Source organism: Epinephelus moara, chromosome 22 (assembly GCF_006386435.1).
Source record: "Epinephelus moara isolate mb chromosome 22, YSFRI_EMoa_1.0, whole genome shotgun sequence".
NCBI classification, from domain to species: Eukaryota; Metazoa; Chordata; class Actinopteri; order Perciformes; family Serranidae; genus Epinephelus; species Epinephelus moara.
In genome coordinates, this window is record NC_065527.1 from 1,628,206 (window position 1) to 1,644,903 (window position 16,698).

General features: G+C 44.5%; 3 protein-coding genes across 3 annotated transcripts in view; 1 reads left to right on the plus strand and 2 right to left on the minus strand.

The window, feature by feature from the left end:
* Positions 1-1,075, minus strand: part of LOC126384382 (telomerase reverse transcriptase-like) — a 10,205-nt gene extending 9,130 nt beyond the window's left edge. The window contains exon 1 of the mRNA XM_050035421.1: positions 704-1,075. Within this exon, the coding sequence (XP_049891378.1) occupies positions 704-919 (216 nt within the window). The 5' untranslated portion in view covers positions 920-1,075. The remainder of the gene's footprint in view (positions 1-703) is intronic.
* Positions 1,076-1,416: 341 nt separating this feature from the next.
* On the plus strand, positions 1,417-9,217 carry rbbp4 (retinoblastoma binding protein 4). Its single transcript, XM_050035516.1, has 12 exons — positions 1,417-1,577; positions 2,973-3,123; positions 3,225-3,370; positions 3,726-3,899; positions 4,053-4,168; positions 4,268-4,428; positions 4,524-4,650; positions 4,742-4,819; positions 5,344-5,420; positions 5,615-5,672; positions 7,250-7,360; positions 8,130-9,217. The coding sequence occupies exons 1-12, from the start codon at positions 1,562-1,564 to the stop codon at positions 8,190-8,192; spliced, it is 1,278 nt and encodes a 425-aa protein (XP_049891473.1). The 5' UTR covers positions 1,417-1,561; the 3' UTR covers positions 8,193-9,217.
* A 270-nt stretch (positions 9,218-9,487) lies between these two features.
* sync (syncoilin, intermediate filament protein) lies at positions 9,488-15,733 on the minus strand. The gene is made up of 6 exons (XM_050035450.1): positions 15,597-15,733; positions 11,291-12,877; positions 11,000-11,214; positions 10,703-10,910; positions 9,855-9,979; positions 9,488-9,779 (listed from the first exon to the last, which is right to left on the minus strand). Exons 2-6 carry the CDS (start codon positions 12,812-12,814, stop codon positions 9,731-9,733), a joined length of 2,121 nt encoding a protein of 706 aa, XP_049891407.1. The 5' UTR covers positions 12,815-12,877; positions 15,597-15,733; the 3' UTR covers positions 9,488-9,730.
* Between the last annotated feature and the right edge of the window lie 965 nt (positions 15,734-16,698).

Genomic DNA, 16,698 nt, shown 5'->3' on the forward strand with positions numbered 1-16,698 from the left:
TGTGTGTTTAATGTGTGTTTACTGTGTGTTTTGAATCAACTAAACTTTACAGCACTTCACAGAAACTCCACCGCAAACTAGTGTTTTGGAGGTGTAACTGCAGAGAGACACAGACACACCACCACAGAAGTAAAAATGCTCACAATGGCGTAGGCGACGTGTGTAGTGTCTACGCCAAGATAGTCTGGTGTAAAAACACACCGTCTCCCTCCAGATTCAGCTTCACCAGCTGCCAGATGTGAGCAGAGACAAACACTGAAATGCTTTCTCACTTCCACGTGTAATTTAAACCAAAACTCAACCTGAAATAAAGTTAATGTCTCCAACGTTGCATCTCTGAAAATGAATTGACGTGACATGCAGGTTGGAGCTGTGCTGTGTAGAGAGCGCAGAGGAGGAGAGCGGTTAACTTGTTACCTTCTTTATTTTATCAGGGTTTTTAGGTTCACAGCCCTCTTTCCATCTTTTATTTACTGAATTTAACTTAACATTTTGATCTTATGAACAACAAAATTAAGACATTTTTAGAATATCACAAAAAAATATTTGATGAAACCCCTGATGTTTTTTTTATTTAGTTTGTCTATCAGTTGTTCATCTGTCATTGCAGTGTGTTTCAGCTCTCATGTGTTGTTGTGTTTGTTTAATACCTTTTTGTGCACTGTATTGTTAAATAAAGTTTTTAATAAAAGGCTAACAGTACCTGGTTGCAGCTCGGCACCTGCTGGAGCTCCTTGTCGAAACACACGAACACTCCTCTGACGAAGGACTTGAAGCGGTTGGTGTCTGTGTGCTCAGTGAGCTGAGCTCTGTGTCCCTCTCTGAACACGATGCTGTCCGTGAACTGCTCCAGAGTCTGCACGTGCTGGTACACAGACCGGAGGATGTCCAGGGTCGGGGACAGGTCAGCCGTGGACATAGTGACGGTGTGGACCCGCTGTGTCGTCAGTCAGGACCGCAGGAGACATGACAAGTCCCATAACTATCTTAAGAAGAGATTTATTTGGCGTTAAAGGGGCCCGCGTCGTCTTTAACCAATCAGACATCAGTTCAGTGGAAGTGTCCAATCAAAAAGCCTCATACTTAAATGACGACATCACAGTTGACCAATTGCAGACAAGAAATGGCATCTTATCCCTTTAATGAGCAGAAATAACTTGATATGTTTGAGCTGACCGAGATAAATATGGTGGACACTGATGGCTGTAAATTAAACCATTATTTTCTATGATTAATATAAACAAATACACATTTATATGGAGAAGAAGAAGAGAAGGTAGTAGAAGAAGAAGCAGCTCGTGCTGCCCTCCGCTGGTCACCAGGCGCCGCTGCGCTCTGAGGGGGGGCGGCCCCTCCCGCTCGCTCAGAGCGCGCGAATGCACCCACGTCTCTCACAATCGGCTCCGCAGCTAGCCGTTAGCTTAGCATCGTTCACCCAGTGCATCTAACAGCACTGAGGTCTGCTGGCACACGAGAGGAAGACCCGGGACAAAGCTGTTCGGCTCCGCATCTCCATTATCCGAAAGTCTCTGTGGACCACCAGCTGCTTAAGATACGAGCAATGGCGGACAAGGAAGGTAACGATAAAGCGGAGGTTTTTATTCCGTATTATCTGACATGTCTTAGCTAGCGTTAGCTGTTCGGCTAGCTTGGGTAGCAGCTAGCTGCCGTAGCGCCTGACCTCAAATCATTCATAACAAAAGCCGGGTGCGTGTTCATTGTGTAAACTGTAGTAATATCCCTGTGTTTTTATTGTTATTGTCTTTACGCCATTTTGCGTTTCCTCCTTCATCCCGTACTAACGTGATACAGAGAGCCCGCAGCGCCTCACTATTGTTACAGTAACCTACGTTATGATAATACTAGCAATAATCATGTTAGCCTGGTGAGCTAACGGCGGTGTGTTTCTGATAACACACGCTCATACTGCTACACACTGGAGTCAATTACTTCTAATACAAAGACAACCTGAAACAGCTGCTGATTAATGCCTCAGTATCAGTTATCATTAACACGGAAACACAAAATAGTTTCTCTGATATTAATCTGCCACCCTCAGTGAAAGCTACAGGAAGGAGGATCAGGGACATGTTAGGGAAAACTTAGATTTCGAGAATTAAGTGGTAAACCTACATGAATTAAGTCATAATATTACCAGAATAAAGTCATGAATCTACGAGAATGAAGTTGTAATATTACAACAATAATATTGTACATTTTCTATAATAAAGTCGCAGTATTAAGTAAATTAAGTTATAGTATTACTAAAATAAAGTCGTAAATCTACGAGAATAAGGCAATAATTTTACGAGAATAATTTCATAATATCACGAGAATAATATTGTAAATATTCTATTATAAAATCGTAGTATTAAGAGAATTAAGTTGTAATATTACCAGAATAAAGTCATAAATCTACGAGAATAATGTTGAAATATTACGAGATTAAACTTGCAATTTAAGGAGGAAAAGAAGTCTCTGGTATAAAAAGCAACTAAGTGTGTTCTTACAGTGTTGGGTGACAGTAATACACATTTCAGCGTTACCAAAGAAATATTAGTTAGTTAGTTAAAGTTACCAACAAGATTTCAGGTGATGTTATTACATTTACAATGTCACCTACTGTGTTATTACCCGAAAACTGTTCTCAATTTTTCACTGATCCACACCGCTCCACTTCTGCCAGGGCGCCACCAGAGAAAAATCCCCTGAAGGTGGTTGTGTGATGTTACAGAGTACGTCAGCACCTCTGGGTGATGCCACACTGTGCGTTATCGTGTATGAGTTGCATCCTAAGGCTGCATGAAAGCAGCGGGGACAGTGTATTTTTTTGTCATCCTGGTGATCAACACGTCTGGGTGATGCCATGTTTTCTCTAACATGTCCCTAATCCTCCTCTGTAATTAATGCATCATGCAAGTGTCACAGAAGTTTCGGTCTCCATTGACCTCCCTCTGTGTTCTGTCTCTCAGCAGGAGCATTTGATGATGCGGTTGAAGAGAGGGTGATAAACGAGGAGTACAAGATCTGGAAGAAGAACACTCCCTTCCTGTACGACCTGGTGATGACCCACGCTCTGGAGTGGCCCAGCCTGACTGCTCAGTGGCTGCCTGACGTCTCCAGGTGCACGCCGTTACACATCTTACCAGTAGTAATTCTCTCACACACCATCATGCACTCTGTCATCTCTGAATGACATTAATGATAATTATTTTCCTCACCAGGCCGGAGGGGAAGGATTACAGCGTGCACCGGCTGGTGTTGGGCACTCACACATCTGATGAGCAGAATCACCTGGTCATCGCCAGCGTTCAGCTGCCCAACGATGACGCCCAGTTTGAAGCCTCACATTATGACAGTGAGAAAGGAGGTGGGTGACCAGCTCAGTCACACGCCAAAGACGTGTGAATATTAAGCCAGGCAGACTTTTCACATCCTGTATATCTGTAGTATATCTATAGTAAGTCCTTGCAGTGGTGGGCGGTACGTGGAATGGTAAATAAAGTTAACCTTGGCGTCTTTTTCTTGGCTGCTCATCATCCACCTGCCGCTGTTTGACAGTCACAAGAATGTCAAAATAAGGGCATAACCTGAAGATGATGATGATGTGGATCAATGTTTTCACTTTGTGTCGATGATACTGGATCGTCATTCTGCCCATCAGACAGAAACTGTTCTGTTGCCTCTGTGATGTGTGTGTTTACTACGAACATGTTTCCTTGCAGAGTTCGGAGGCTTTGGCTCAGTGAGCGGCAAGATCGAGATAGAAATCAAGATCAACCATGAAGGAGAGGTGAATCGTGCCCGCTACATGCCCCAAAACCCCTGCATCATCGCCACCAAGACCCCCACCTCAGAGGTGCTGGTGTTCGACTACACCAAACACCCCTCCAAGCCAGGTACACACGTCACACACAACTCAAGACGATGCTAATGGTTGAAAGTGAAGTAGGCTAATTGATTTTTGTGGAACACATTCTCATTACTACGTATCTGCTTTTGATGTTCGTGTGAAAGAAATGGACCATGTGTGTTATTTTCATCGTCCACAGATGCTTCTGGAGAGTGTCACCCTGATCTGCGTCTCAGAGGTCACCAGAAGGAAGGCTACGGTCTCTCCTGGAATCCAAATCTGTCCGGCTCTCTCCTCAGTGCGTCAGATGACCATGTAAGAAAATATTTCATTGCTGTATTCAAATATCTTCCCATATTTAATTTTACTGGGTCACCAAATGTTTTTTTTTTTATCATCTTTTCTCATCTCCAGACCATTTGTCTGTGGGACATCAGTGCTGTGCCCAAAGAGGGCAAGATAGTCGAGGCAAAGACGATCTTCACCGGTCACACTGCTGTGGTGGAGGACGTCTCCTGGCACTTGCTTCACGAGTCGCTCTTTGGATCTGTAGCAGATGACCAGAAGCTCATGATGTAAGAACTTCATTATAACTCATGTCTAACAACAGTTCACCTGTAAAGTCATGTGACCTCACACCTTCATGAATGTGTGTCATTCCTCACCTCAGCTGGGACACTCGTTCAAACAACACCTCCAAACCCAGCCACGCAGTGGACGCCCACACAGCAGAGGTCAACTGTTTGTCATTCAACCCTTACAGCGAGTTCATTCTGGCATCTGGCTCCGCAGACAAGGTAACGCTATGTTCCACGTTTCATTTGTTTCATTCACAACTGTGATATCATGTGCAGGAATACCTAATCTCTCTTCATCTTTGACTTACAGACTGTCGCTCTTTGGGACTTGAGAAACCTGAAATTGAAGCTGCATTCCTTCGAGTCACACAAGGATGAGATTTTCCAGGTAAAATATTTATCACTAAAGCCCCGTCTCCACCAAACCCTTTCAGTCCAGTCCCTTTGGAACCAGCAGTAAGTCTTCAGACATGGTACCTAGACCCTCGGTCTGTTCAGACAGTCCTCTTAAATGTGGGCGGGGTTGTTGTCACTCACTGCTCCGTCCAGCACTCGCTGTATTTCCTCATCAGCGGTGACACAGATGGAAGTCTGCACCTGGTTTATCGTCCACAGAACGAGGCTGCACGCCCACATTTTCACAACAAAATAGAACAGTCTGCAGTGAGAGTCTCTCTCCATGGGATATTTAAAAATAGCAGCTTTGTGCATTTAGTCCTTCTCAGGCAAGCTCAGGGGTTTAGTGTTGCTGTAGCCCACAGGAAGTGAGGATTGACCGTCCTCAACTTACCAATCAGACTGCAGTATTCACAGCTCCATCTTTTAGCACACTGAGATAAATGTTCCTGACAAAATCTTTGTGATGAAGTTTCAGTATTGACCTAATCTGACTTCTCTGATTGGCTGTTCCAGGTTCAGTGGTCACCTCATAACGAGACCATCCTGGCATCCAGTGGAACAGACCGCCGCCTCAACGTCTGGGACCTCAGGTAAACAGTTTAACATCTAACCCCTCAGTGTCCACTGAATACGGCTCCACTGGAGTTGCCAGAGATGATTCCCTGCAGTTCTAGCCAGTTTTGAATGTCCACTGGACAGTGAACGTAACGTCTTCCCCACGTAGACTCTTGGGGTCATATTGTAACATAAGTTTAACGCTTCTGTTCCCTGTTTTTTTCTCCAGTAAAATCGGAGAGGAGCAGTCACCAGAGGATGCAGAGGACGGTCCGCCCGAGCTTCTGGTGAGTCTCAGTGAATCCTGTTGAACTTGGGAGTTGAGATGATCGAGGGGTGGGCGATATATCGAATATACTGGATGTATCGTGGCTTGTTCCACACTTTGGTTCTCACAGACACACACAAACATGATACCTCACACACACTCCTCCACCATCCAGAACACTTTATCCTGAGCAGGAGAGGTGTGTTTCTCACCTGTAGGGCTCTAGACTGCAAACATTAATATTTAGTCGCATTTTGTGACCATGGAGCACCAGAAGGACTTGTGAACATTAGTAATATATGAAGTGGACAGCTGCTAGTTTGTTTCCAGCTTACAGAGAATAAATCATCATGTTTAACGGCAGTGTGAGCAGACGAAACGTGTCTTTGCAGGGCTCCAAACCACAACTACTTAGTAGCATTTTGTGACCATGGAGCAACAGTGGGGCTTGCAGATACTTTTAATATATGAACTGGAGAGCTGATAGTTTGTTTCCAGCTCACAGTGAATAAATCGTCATGTTTAAAGACGCAGCGGCAACAGTTTAACTTTGTGCTAACGGCTAAGAACAACGGTTGCCTGGAAACTTCAACTTCACAACAAAAACATCAACATTTCAGGCTTGAGATGAGCTGAGTGCTTCAAAATAAAAGCACCAGTTGTTCCACTTTGATGTATTAAATTATTTTTCATTTAACCTTTATTTCAACAGGGAGGTCCATTGAGAGCGAGCTCTCTTTTTCAAGGACGCCCTGCATGCAATACATAACGCACACAATTACAAAATTACAAAGTACATAAACATGAGAGTACAGAATACAAAAAATACAGTCTTTACAATGTAAAAGTGAAAAAACTAAACATAGTAGATACAGACAAGACTAAAAATAACAGGAGCAAGACTGATCTCTATGTAAAGCCTCATCAAGTAGCACCTTGAAGGACTCGATGGAAACCAGATTATCTAATTTAAGTGACTCCTGGAGTCTATTCCATCTGTCGGGCATAAAAACTGAAGGCGGTCTTTCCTCTCTCTCTCTCTCTCTCTCTCTCTCTCTCTCTCTCTCTCTCTCTCTCTCTCTCTCTCTTGCAAGGAGCACTTGTAACATAAATAATTTCCCCTTGGGGTTCAATAAAGTATTTCTGATTCTGATTCTGGTTCCTAGTTCACTTTTCATACGTGGGATGTGAAGTCTAAGCTGTGTCTGTGAACATGTTTTATAACCAGGGGTACAAAGTTTTAAAAGTGAGGTTAAATATAAGGGAAGCTTTCCACACAAGGCTTTATAAATGAATAAAAAAACAATTCTTACTCTTAATTTCTTTGGAAGGTGTTCCACATGGGTTTATTATAACAGCATTTCAACCTTATTGTAACAGTACTTTATTTAAATTAATTGTAACTGAAGTTAGTTTAATAATTTTGCATTTTAGTAGTCTACAGTACTTTGGAGATTTCAGAATATCGCAAAATAAGCTAAATACATTGCGGTATTATTTTAAAGCTGTATCACTCAGCCCTGACGATGATCCATTATTGGTAACACTAGCTCGTTTCATTATAATAAAAATGGTGTCTTCTCTTCTGTCCATTAGTTTATCCATGGAGGCCACACAGCCAAGATCTCTGACTTCTCCTGGAACCCCAACGAGCCCTGGGTCATCTGCTCTGTGTCTGAAGACAACATTATGCAAGTCTGGCAAATGGTAAGACAACTGACACCACATTTTATTAAAGCGTGTTCACTTTGGACAGGCAGACACCAGGATGCAGTATTATATTGTCTTATAGGGAAGTATTCCCTGTAGGATGTTATAGAGGATGATGAATTTGCAGCACCATGTTGAGGTGAGAGACAGAAGGCGACTCTGCTCTGGGGATCACATGCTACCAAAACTATAAAGTGGATCAGAGCAGGTAGCAGGGAAAGGCCGACATCTCAGCTAACGACTGCAAAGAGAAAATCTCAGTCAAGATGGATTTTGATATTTCATTTGGAGGGATTCAGTCAGGGCAAAGTGAGGAGACAGTCAAGAGGAATGGTGAGTGTCCTGACCCAGCTGGGTGTTTACTTCCTTCACTTTAATACTGTTTGTACTGTTGAAGCCTTTTCTGTAACACTGCACTGTGATAGATGTCAGAAAGTAGCAGTTAATAATGTAGTCGTCCTTTATTGGTAAAATTGGGCTCCCCTCAGTTATGCCGGATTCAGACTACAAGTCATTTTTGTCTGTTCCTGTCACTATGTCAGATGATGAATGATTGATTATCGCTTACGACAGTCAGTGTTCACGATCCAAGCCGACACTGTACAACGGCCTCGTCAGTTTATAATGGGACTAACATCGTGTAGTCTGAACCTGACATTAGTCTTTTTTCTGGTTGTCTTTGAATCATAAAATGCTACCTACTCATAAATACATCCTAACCTGTCTGTATGCGGCTGAATGACTGACACACTGATTCTCCTTCCAGGCTGAGAACATCTACAACGATGAAGACCCAGAGGGTTCGACAGACCCCGAGGCCACAGCGTAACTCCTCTGCCCGCTGTGCGTCTTTACCTACAACCTCATCACAAACTGCCAAACTGCCACCTCTGTACTTCCATGCAGCTACTTCCCTTCTCGACTCTACCGGTGGGACACTGTACGCTGTAAATCACTGTAAATACAAGACAGAATAATCAAGTCATCCTTTTTTTTTGTAACAGTGAAGAACTTCGACTGAGTAACTTATTGCCTGAAGACTCTTACTCATGTTTTTGCGCACTGCGTATAAAAGATATATTTTTGTAATCAAATTGGCTCTCCCTCGTACACTGAAGTGTTTTAGCAGATGCTCTTTCTTTAATGAATAAATAGGTTTCTAGAACTTAAGATGCTGATCATACTGACAGCCCACGACAAGTTATGATTCACGATAACCTGCTGTTTGAAGCCCAGTTCAGACCAAAGATTGGCGTCGAGACGAGTTGAAACAGGCAACTACTGTCAATGCAGCGTTTGACTTGACCAGCAGACTTCACTACAAGCTGATTGGCTGTTGAAACAGGTGACGTGCTTAAAAACCAGCCGCCGGCCATTTGACCAGCTGAGTGTCAGGTGACATCATCAGCCGGCTTGAGTCCAGCTCAGACCGGCCAGTTCACATCACGAATCTTTGGTCTGAACTGGTCTTTAGAGATTAAACAGCTCCGTCTGCACACGTTGAAAATGTTGCAGAGGAAACAAACTTTGAGTAAAATGCAGCCCAGCCTTTTGATAAGATGCAGAGCATAGCAAGTTACTTCCTCTGGTTTTAAAACTGTCTCATATTTTCCTGCTTCAGTCTGGTCATCATCTGATCGTTCTGGACACTGATTTTCACACCAGCTGCTTCTAAACGAAACGACCATTTTAAAGAAACTCAGTTTGAAATGTCCATGTGTGGTCCACGTCCCCTCACCCCACATTACTCATTTAAATGTTGTTGTGAAATAGAGTAGTGACTGAGCTTTTTCTATGTTCAATATTTTGTAATTGTACAGTGAGTGCATTCTTAATAAAATGTGTTTCATTGTTCTTTGGGTCCACACGCTGAACATTTCTCAGTATGAATGTGTTACTTACATATTTTATTAATAGGATCAGCACCTTACTGAGCTCTGAAGTATTTTTAAACAACCCTAAATAATCCTTTTAGTGAAAGAGCGAGTTATGCCTCATGACACTGGTGTGACGCCTTGGTGCTTTCCCGTCAGCCGAACTTACTCTCACTCTATTACTCTGTGTCCCAGTGTTTAGTGCCTCGGCCGTGTTGCCCTTATAAGTACATGAAGCCCTCTGCGCTCTTCATGCAGACACATTAACTTGTCAGTCGCACTTGGATTACAACGAACAGTCTTTATTCATAGCAAAAACCTTTCTACAAGCTGCAGTGTAGTTCATCTTCACAGACTTCTAAAAATAACCTTTGTTTTAACACCAGCATGTCTCTTAATGTGTGTAAAGTGCATTCAATGAATCTATGAGTTCATCATGTCGCAGATTATGATCAGTTTGTTATGAAATCAAAGAACTCAGAGTTACAGTCAATCATGTTGTCTCCTCATCGTCACACTGCTTATGGTCCTTGATGGCAGCCCTGTAAGACAAACGTCGTGGTTAGAGCTGTTCCCGAGAGATATGTTAAAGTGTGACACAGATCAACAACTCTTACCTGTACAGGAGAAGTTGTTTGGTGAGGCTGTCTTTCAGCTCCTCGATTTCTTTGGTTTTTCTTTTCTGAATCTTCAACTCTGTCTTCAGCTCTCTGCTGCTGTCCTCCAGAAAGTACACCGTCTCCTGTAAGACATAGCTTTATTGGTTTTTGTATCATGTGACCAGACTTTTACTGGCGCACAGTTAAAGGACAATTAAGCCCTGTTTCCGCCAAGCAGTTCGGTACAGTTCTGTTCAGGAGCTGACTGCCAGCAACTTTTAAGGTGGAACGTTAACTTGTAATGTTACTCAATGCATGAGTTGATGACGTGAATCCATCAGCACACCTTAAATTTCACTGTGACAACTTTGACCATCACTTTAGTTTTTATATGACACACACTTTTAGTAATGACTTTAAAAATATAGATTAATTTGGAGCGGATTATGTGAAGGTCATATATTCTAATCCTCACTTCCTGTGGGCTACAGCAACACTAAACCCCTGAGCTTGCCTGAGAAGGACTAAATGCACAAAGCTGCTATTTTTAAATATCCCATGGAGAGAGACTCTCACTGCAGCCTGTTCTATTTTGTTCTGAAAATGTGGGCGTGCAGCCTCGTTCTGTGGACGATAAACCAGGTGCAGACTTCCATCTGTGTCACCGCTGATGAGGAAATACAGCGAGTGCTGGACGGAGCAGTGAGTGACAACAACCCCGCCCACATTTAAGAGGAATGTCTGAACACACCGAGGGTCTAGGTACCATGTCTGAAGGCTTACTGCTGGTGGAAACCCAGACTAAGGACCTTCTGGCTCTACCTTCATCTTATGTCCCCCCGCCCCATACCTGCCGTCTTGCTTACCTTGTACTGCCCCGCATCCTCTCTCCTCTGTATGTGAATCAATTTGAGTTTCTCCTCCAAACAAGCCCTCTGGAGAATCAGCTTCTGGATCTCCTCCTTCAGGGGCCTCAGCTGGGCCTTCAGCTCCTGGGCTTGCTCTTTAGCTTTTGCCAGCGCTCCGGCTGTTGCCTCCCTTCTCTTCAGCAGTGTCAGCAAAATGGGTTCATACCTGGCCATGGCAACAGTTTACTCTTTAATCACACACAGCATGAGCAAATAAAAACTTGTAAAAACATGATTTTTAGACCGTGACAGCACCTCTCCTCCAGCGCCTTCAGCCCCCCCTGCAGGTACTGCTGGATGTCCCCACAAGAGTGCCTCCTGTACTCGGTCAGCTCCTCCTGGGTGTTGGATGTCTGACTGGAGCTCTGGGCATGAAGCTGTGCCTGAAGCTCTAAGAGCTGTTGAGTTTGAGCCGCCCTGAGCTGGGAGCCCTCCTCCGTCAGCTGGAGCACCAGCGACTGCAGCTTCTCCTGGAAGAGAGAGAGGTTTTTATGTCGTGGTTTCCTCTGAAATCAGGTGGACAGATTCTTGAGTTGGGTTTCTTACCTCTTCTCTCTTCAGCAGCTCCACCTCCCGGCGCTGGGTGTTCAGGGCGGCCTGGTTGTGAGCGCAGTCCCTCGCCATCCCAAACAGCCTCCTCTTCAGCTTCCTCAGCTCCTCATACAGCCCCTGTCTCTCCAGGTTCACCCTCCACAGCGTCCTCTCCTCCTCTGCCCTCTCCTCCCTGAGGCTCTGAATCTCTTTCTTCCTCTCCTCCCTCCTCCCCTCCTCCTCTCTCTTCAGCGCATTCATCAGCTCTGCCACCTTGCTTTCAATTTGCTCCTCCGTCTCCTCCTCATTGCTCCCCTCTGCCTCCTCTCTGTTTTTATCCCCTCTTAACTCCAGCACCTCCGTCAGCAGCTCCCTTCTCCTCTTCTCTAACCGCTGTACCTCCTCAATGCACTCCTCCATCTGACACCCCAGGGCGCTGAGTTCGTTTATGCCAGATCCCGAATTAATGGTGTCCATCTTGAGCTCCTGTCTCTCCTCAGCTGGTGATTCAGCGTCATCTACTTCAGTTACGTCTCCCTTCATGCATGTGTCTTCGTTAGTAGACATATATCCTGTCTTTGTCACCTCACAGTACATCGGATCATTTCCTGTACTGTCTAATGAAGACCTGAGCTGAGGACCAAGAACCACCTGCTCTTGCCATTCCAGTGTTTCCATTGAGCAGCCGCCCATGTTGTCATGGCTAAGCACAGAATTCTGCTGGCTTTCATTTGCTGCTGAGCTCTCCATCGCCTCATTTCTGCTTTCCTTGGAAACTTCATCTCCTGCATGCTGACCAGCCCAGGACTCTGATTGCATCATCTGGGTCTCCAACTTCCTTGGCCGTACTTGCTGAATGGGCACCAGCGTCGTCCCCCGGTGAAGCTGAGGATTCTTACTGATGTGTACGTACTCTTGGCTCTCATCTGTCGCCCATCCCTGTGGCTCAAAGTCCATCCCAGTCTCTTCCATGCAGCTCTCCAGCATGGCCAACATCCCCAACAGCTGACCCTCGTACTCCACCATGGTGTCACTCAGTTTGTTTCCTGCTGAGGTCAGCGGCATGTCTCTTTGGCGCGAAGCTTCTGCGGTCGCTCCACACCTGTTGATGATGGTGCCCAAGCCTTGCGACCGACCTTGTGCCGGCTGGTCTTCCGTTCCAGCCCTGTCCATGTGTGTGTCGATGTAGCTTGTGGAAAGATGGGGAGAAACACTTGTCTCTCTATCGCTCTCCATCGTGTCTTCCTTCTTGATGTGGCTGTAAGTTGATTCAGTCAGACTTGTTTCCTTGTAACTGTCTGAGAAGTGAGAGCCAAACTGGATCCCAGTGAGCTCCTCGCAGCTTTTCAGTAACTCATCCATCTCCTGTAAGTATGGCCTGATTAAAGCTGATTGGTTCAGCGCTGTTGCTGTGAAGGCTAACCCAGACTGTGTGGTGTTACACTCGCTTTGCTCCATCAGGGTACTGTCCGGATCTGCGACCTCCTCTTTAATGAAGAGAGGCTCAAACCCAGAAGATAAAACGTTATCGTTGTCCATTGGTTCAGACTGATTCTTGTAGACACTTTTGTTGTGAAAGTCTCTTTCACAGAACTCTCATCCCTGGACAGAAGCACACAGATATGTTAGATAGCTTATTGAGCGTGATAGCTGGAGTGTTGTGGTAACAAATAATACGCCCGACTAGGGATGGGTACTGAAACCTAGTATTAAGCAGGCCCAGGGGCTGAATTATGAACGACTGTAGTATTGATAAGCTCCAACGTTAACGGAGAAATTCAGAAGATATATCTGCCCCCACTCCGTTTCTAATTTGCAATAAGATTAAGACATTCGTCACTGATGCATTTTTGCCATTCAATCCAGAGGAGAGCTCTCTGTGCGTCGGAGCCTCACAGCCTGCTGTATGTGCGAGGGGCGGGGCCAGCTCTGTGTGTCTCACACACACACACAACACACACAGGCCCTGCTCTCAGTGACAACAGCGGAGAGAGCACAACGCTGTGACGCATGGTTATACTTCACAAGAGCTGATGCAGACGCTCAGGGCAGCCGTTAGGAAATATTGGCGGAGGGACAACATTTTAAAAAGTTGGCGCCTCATCCACACCCGTCAAAGGGGAGGGGTTACTGTACACATCACTATGGAAAATTTTATACTTCCTGCATATATGATCCAATTATATTTCCACATGTATTTTGTATCTACTGTGTGTTAAGACCTAATTTTCTTACTCTGAAAATCAGAGGTAGTCACATGTGGCCCAGGGGCTGAAAAAATCCCCTCCAATGACTGATTAGAGAGAAGTAAAATCAAACATTGATTGAAGAAATTACTGCAGGGTATTAAATCACAAGATCAAATCAGGAGCGTACACGGGTATTAATTAAATCTTAAGGCAACTATAATCAAATGTTGTTTAAATTGTGTGCAGATGTCGAAGACAGTTCAGGGACCCCAGTGTGCAGAAATATTTAAATACAACATTTTGAGCAAATGCAATGTTCCTTTTCCCCCCCTCGCCAAAATGTAGCCTAACTTTGGAGCGCCAGTTGCCCCCCTTTCTGATAAGATATCACAACATGGCTGGTACCAATAGATGCCTTAGGTCCTGTAGTTTAATATGATATCTGTCTTCACTGTAGCTTTAAATCCGAACCCGACACAGCAGGTTTTCTTACTAACTAACTCGCTCACTTCTTCTATCAGCTTTGTCTGTCATACATGTTGCTTCTTCATGTTTTATTTTGGAGTTTTTTTTGCCTCTCTTCTCCTTTTATTGTCTTGTTCTTTCTTTACCCTGGATTTCTTTTAGAAGCTCCTGATTTTTGGTGAGGCATTCTGACCTAGCTGCTCAGGCTATAGTCCGCCTCACATGTTTACATCAGCGGCACTTGGGAGTTTGCTCATCGCACACCCGACCCCCTCCGTCAGGTGAACGGCATCATTTCACGGTGCTTGTGGGGTGGGAGCATCTAATGGCACGTGGAAATATGTTGTAATCATAAAACTACATGTACATGAGCTGTAACATTAACTTGTACCATCAGTGATTTAAGTCAGTAAGACCCCTTGGCCGTGGGCCGGGGTCATCTGCACCCTTTGACCCTTTTTTCTTATTTTCCTGTTTTTAATTTTCTCTTTTCTACAGATTTCTTGCTAATTTTTTTGGGTCATTTCCTCTTTCATTGCTCATTGCCTTCTTCCCATGTTTAAAAAGAAAAAAAAAAATGAAAAAATACAGCCAGTTTGCTTAGGTTTCAAAGGGTTAATGCGTTAAATTTTTTCCCTTAACCCTGAACAAAAAGCAGTGTTTCTAAGAGTAGTAGAATTGTTAAAATCTTAATGATGCCCATCCCTAGCCCTGACCTGCATTGGCGACATGTCAGCAGAGTTCATATTTTGGCCAGACGTCTGGTTGAGTTATGCTGATGTCATTAGCACATGCAGACATGTAGAGCGGGGCAATGGGGGCAGTTCAGCAGAGGGTATGGTACCAGCAGCTGTCCTGTGAGGCTCGATGGGCCGGGGACCAACTGTCCTCTTGGCAGTGACCAGAGACACACCTCAAACAAGAACCAACACCACCGATACAGACACAAACGTACAGACGTCTTTCGTCTGAAGCTCCAACAAGTGGCATTACACAGATTACATTATGGAGCAGATTATCATAACATGTCACTGTGCCGATGGATGGGCATCTGCACTCTTCCCTGCTGAATAATGTAGCTGTAATTTCACCCTCTGAGGTGTTTGCCAAGACTGCCCAGAGACTCTGCGAGGGTAAATTGATCAAATTGACCTAATACTGTCATCAGTGGAGATTAGTAATGTAGAAAGGCCATGGGAGACAAATGTGTCGTTCAACCGATAGCTGCTGTTTCCCCGCCAAAACTTTGGAGAGCAAATTTCAAGACGCAGCAGTTCCAAGGTCAGATCACAAGTACGGTACATGAGCAGTAAAACTCCAGGGCTGCAGTGTTGTGCCATGCATGGCTGAATAAAGCCCTGGGGAAGACATGACAGTCACCAGCTGTCTCGCTGCAGGACAGGCGTGGGCAAAAGCCAAATTCCTTCAGACCTCCACCACTCAAAGACGGCACTGGCCTATATACGCTTGGCTGTCTGAACACTCACTTTTCATCTTATATTAAACATAAAATAAGTTTCATGTGAGGCGCGTTTTGCTTTTTTAACTGCTAAATTAGTTCAGCATGTTATTTGAAAGTTGTAGCAGAATGAATGGTTGAATTTTTTATTTTCTTTCACTCAGTTGATCAACACAAATATGGAAACATGAAACATAGTTGTACTCACTTCTCTGTGAAAGCTTGTTCCTCTGCTCCTCTGCAGTATCCTCAGGATGAATCCATTAGACATGAGTTAAGTTTCATGTGACAAAGCAAAGTGAGCTGCAGAGAGTGAGCAGGAGCAGTGTGTGCAGATGAACTTAGACAGGAGGGGTGTGTAAAGACAGTTGACCCAGCCTCCTTTCTCTCTCTCAGGCAGTGTGCTGCTATGTGTGACCATGACTACCTCAACTCTGTTTAGGTTTATTAATAAACACTGGGTCGGGAGAAAGAGGAGCCTCTGCAGGCTGTTTCCACCCGAGAGACAAAAGGGATTTAGCCAAAATGGACCTCGAAGAATTAAACTAAACACCTGGTCGTCATATGTTCAGTTTGTCTCATGTCATGTTCATTGGAAGATGTTAAGGGATCTGATAACCTCTGCGAAAGGTGACATGTATTTATTATCAGGAAAGTTGCATTTTTATGAATCAAGTTATTTCAGGTTAAGCTGAATATGAAACCATGTTAGAAGCTTCAGTTGAATAATTAAATGGAAACTGGTATTTTTTAACCTGGGCCCTTTTTTGCCAAGTTTTTGTGTCCAAGCGACGAATGGAGACAACTTTCTTTAAAACTGGTCCAGACTGCTGCAGCCACGACAACAAAAGAGGCCAATCCCTATGGGCAATTGACCCTTCGCTAAGTCCCGCCCCCGGACGCAGACTGGCCAATCATAACGTAACATCGAGCCAGCTCAGACCAGGATCCAACAAAAACATAGCTGTGCTCCATTGACTAATGCAATCTTTCCATCAAACCCTTTCAGTATCGTACGTTTGGATCCAACAGTAACCCTTCAGACGTGGTACGGAAACGGAAAAAAACGTACCGAACTGAACTGAACCAGACTGCTCGGTGGGAACGGGGCTTAATGGTTTTGTGGATGTGGAGCTAAATGTTGTGCCTGGGGCACGTCGTGTATTAATGATACTCGTTACCTGGAGAGGTTGGAGAAAGATATATGTTTCTTCCCTGTTCCAAAACCAAAATCAGACCCTGTAAAGTGTAGGGTTAGCTATCTAGCTACTGAAGATATAGCCTACTGAATGTATACACATGCTGCTTTT

Excerpts from the sequence above, each read along its gene's own strand:
- rbbp4 (XM_050035516.1), top strand. Across the intron at positions 4,429-4,523 it reads GATGACCAGAAGCTCATGAT|CTGGGACACTCGTTCAAACA; the intron begins GTAAGAACTTCA and ends TCCTCACCTCAG. Across the intron at positions 4,651-4,741 it reads CATCTGGCTCCGCAGACAAG|ACTGTCGCTCTTTGGGACTT; the intron begins GTAACGCTATGT and ends TTTGACTTACAG.
- sync (XM_050035450.1), bottom strand. The coding sequence starts at position 12,814 with ATGGACAACGATAACGTTTTATCTTCTGGGTTTGAGCCTCTCTTCATT. Across the intron at positions 11,215-11,290 it reads AGCTGCTGAAGAGAGAAGAG|GAGAAGCTGCAGTCGCTGGT; the intron begins GTAAGAAACCCA and ends TCTCTCTTCCAG. Across the intron at positions 9,780-9,854 it reads AAACAACTTCTCCTGTACAG|GGCTGCCATCAAGGACCATA; the intron begins GTAAGAGTTGTT and ends TTTGTCTTACAG.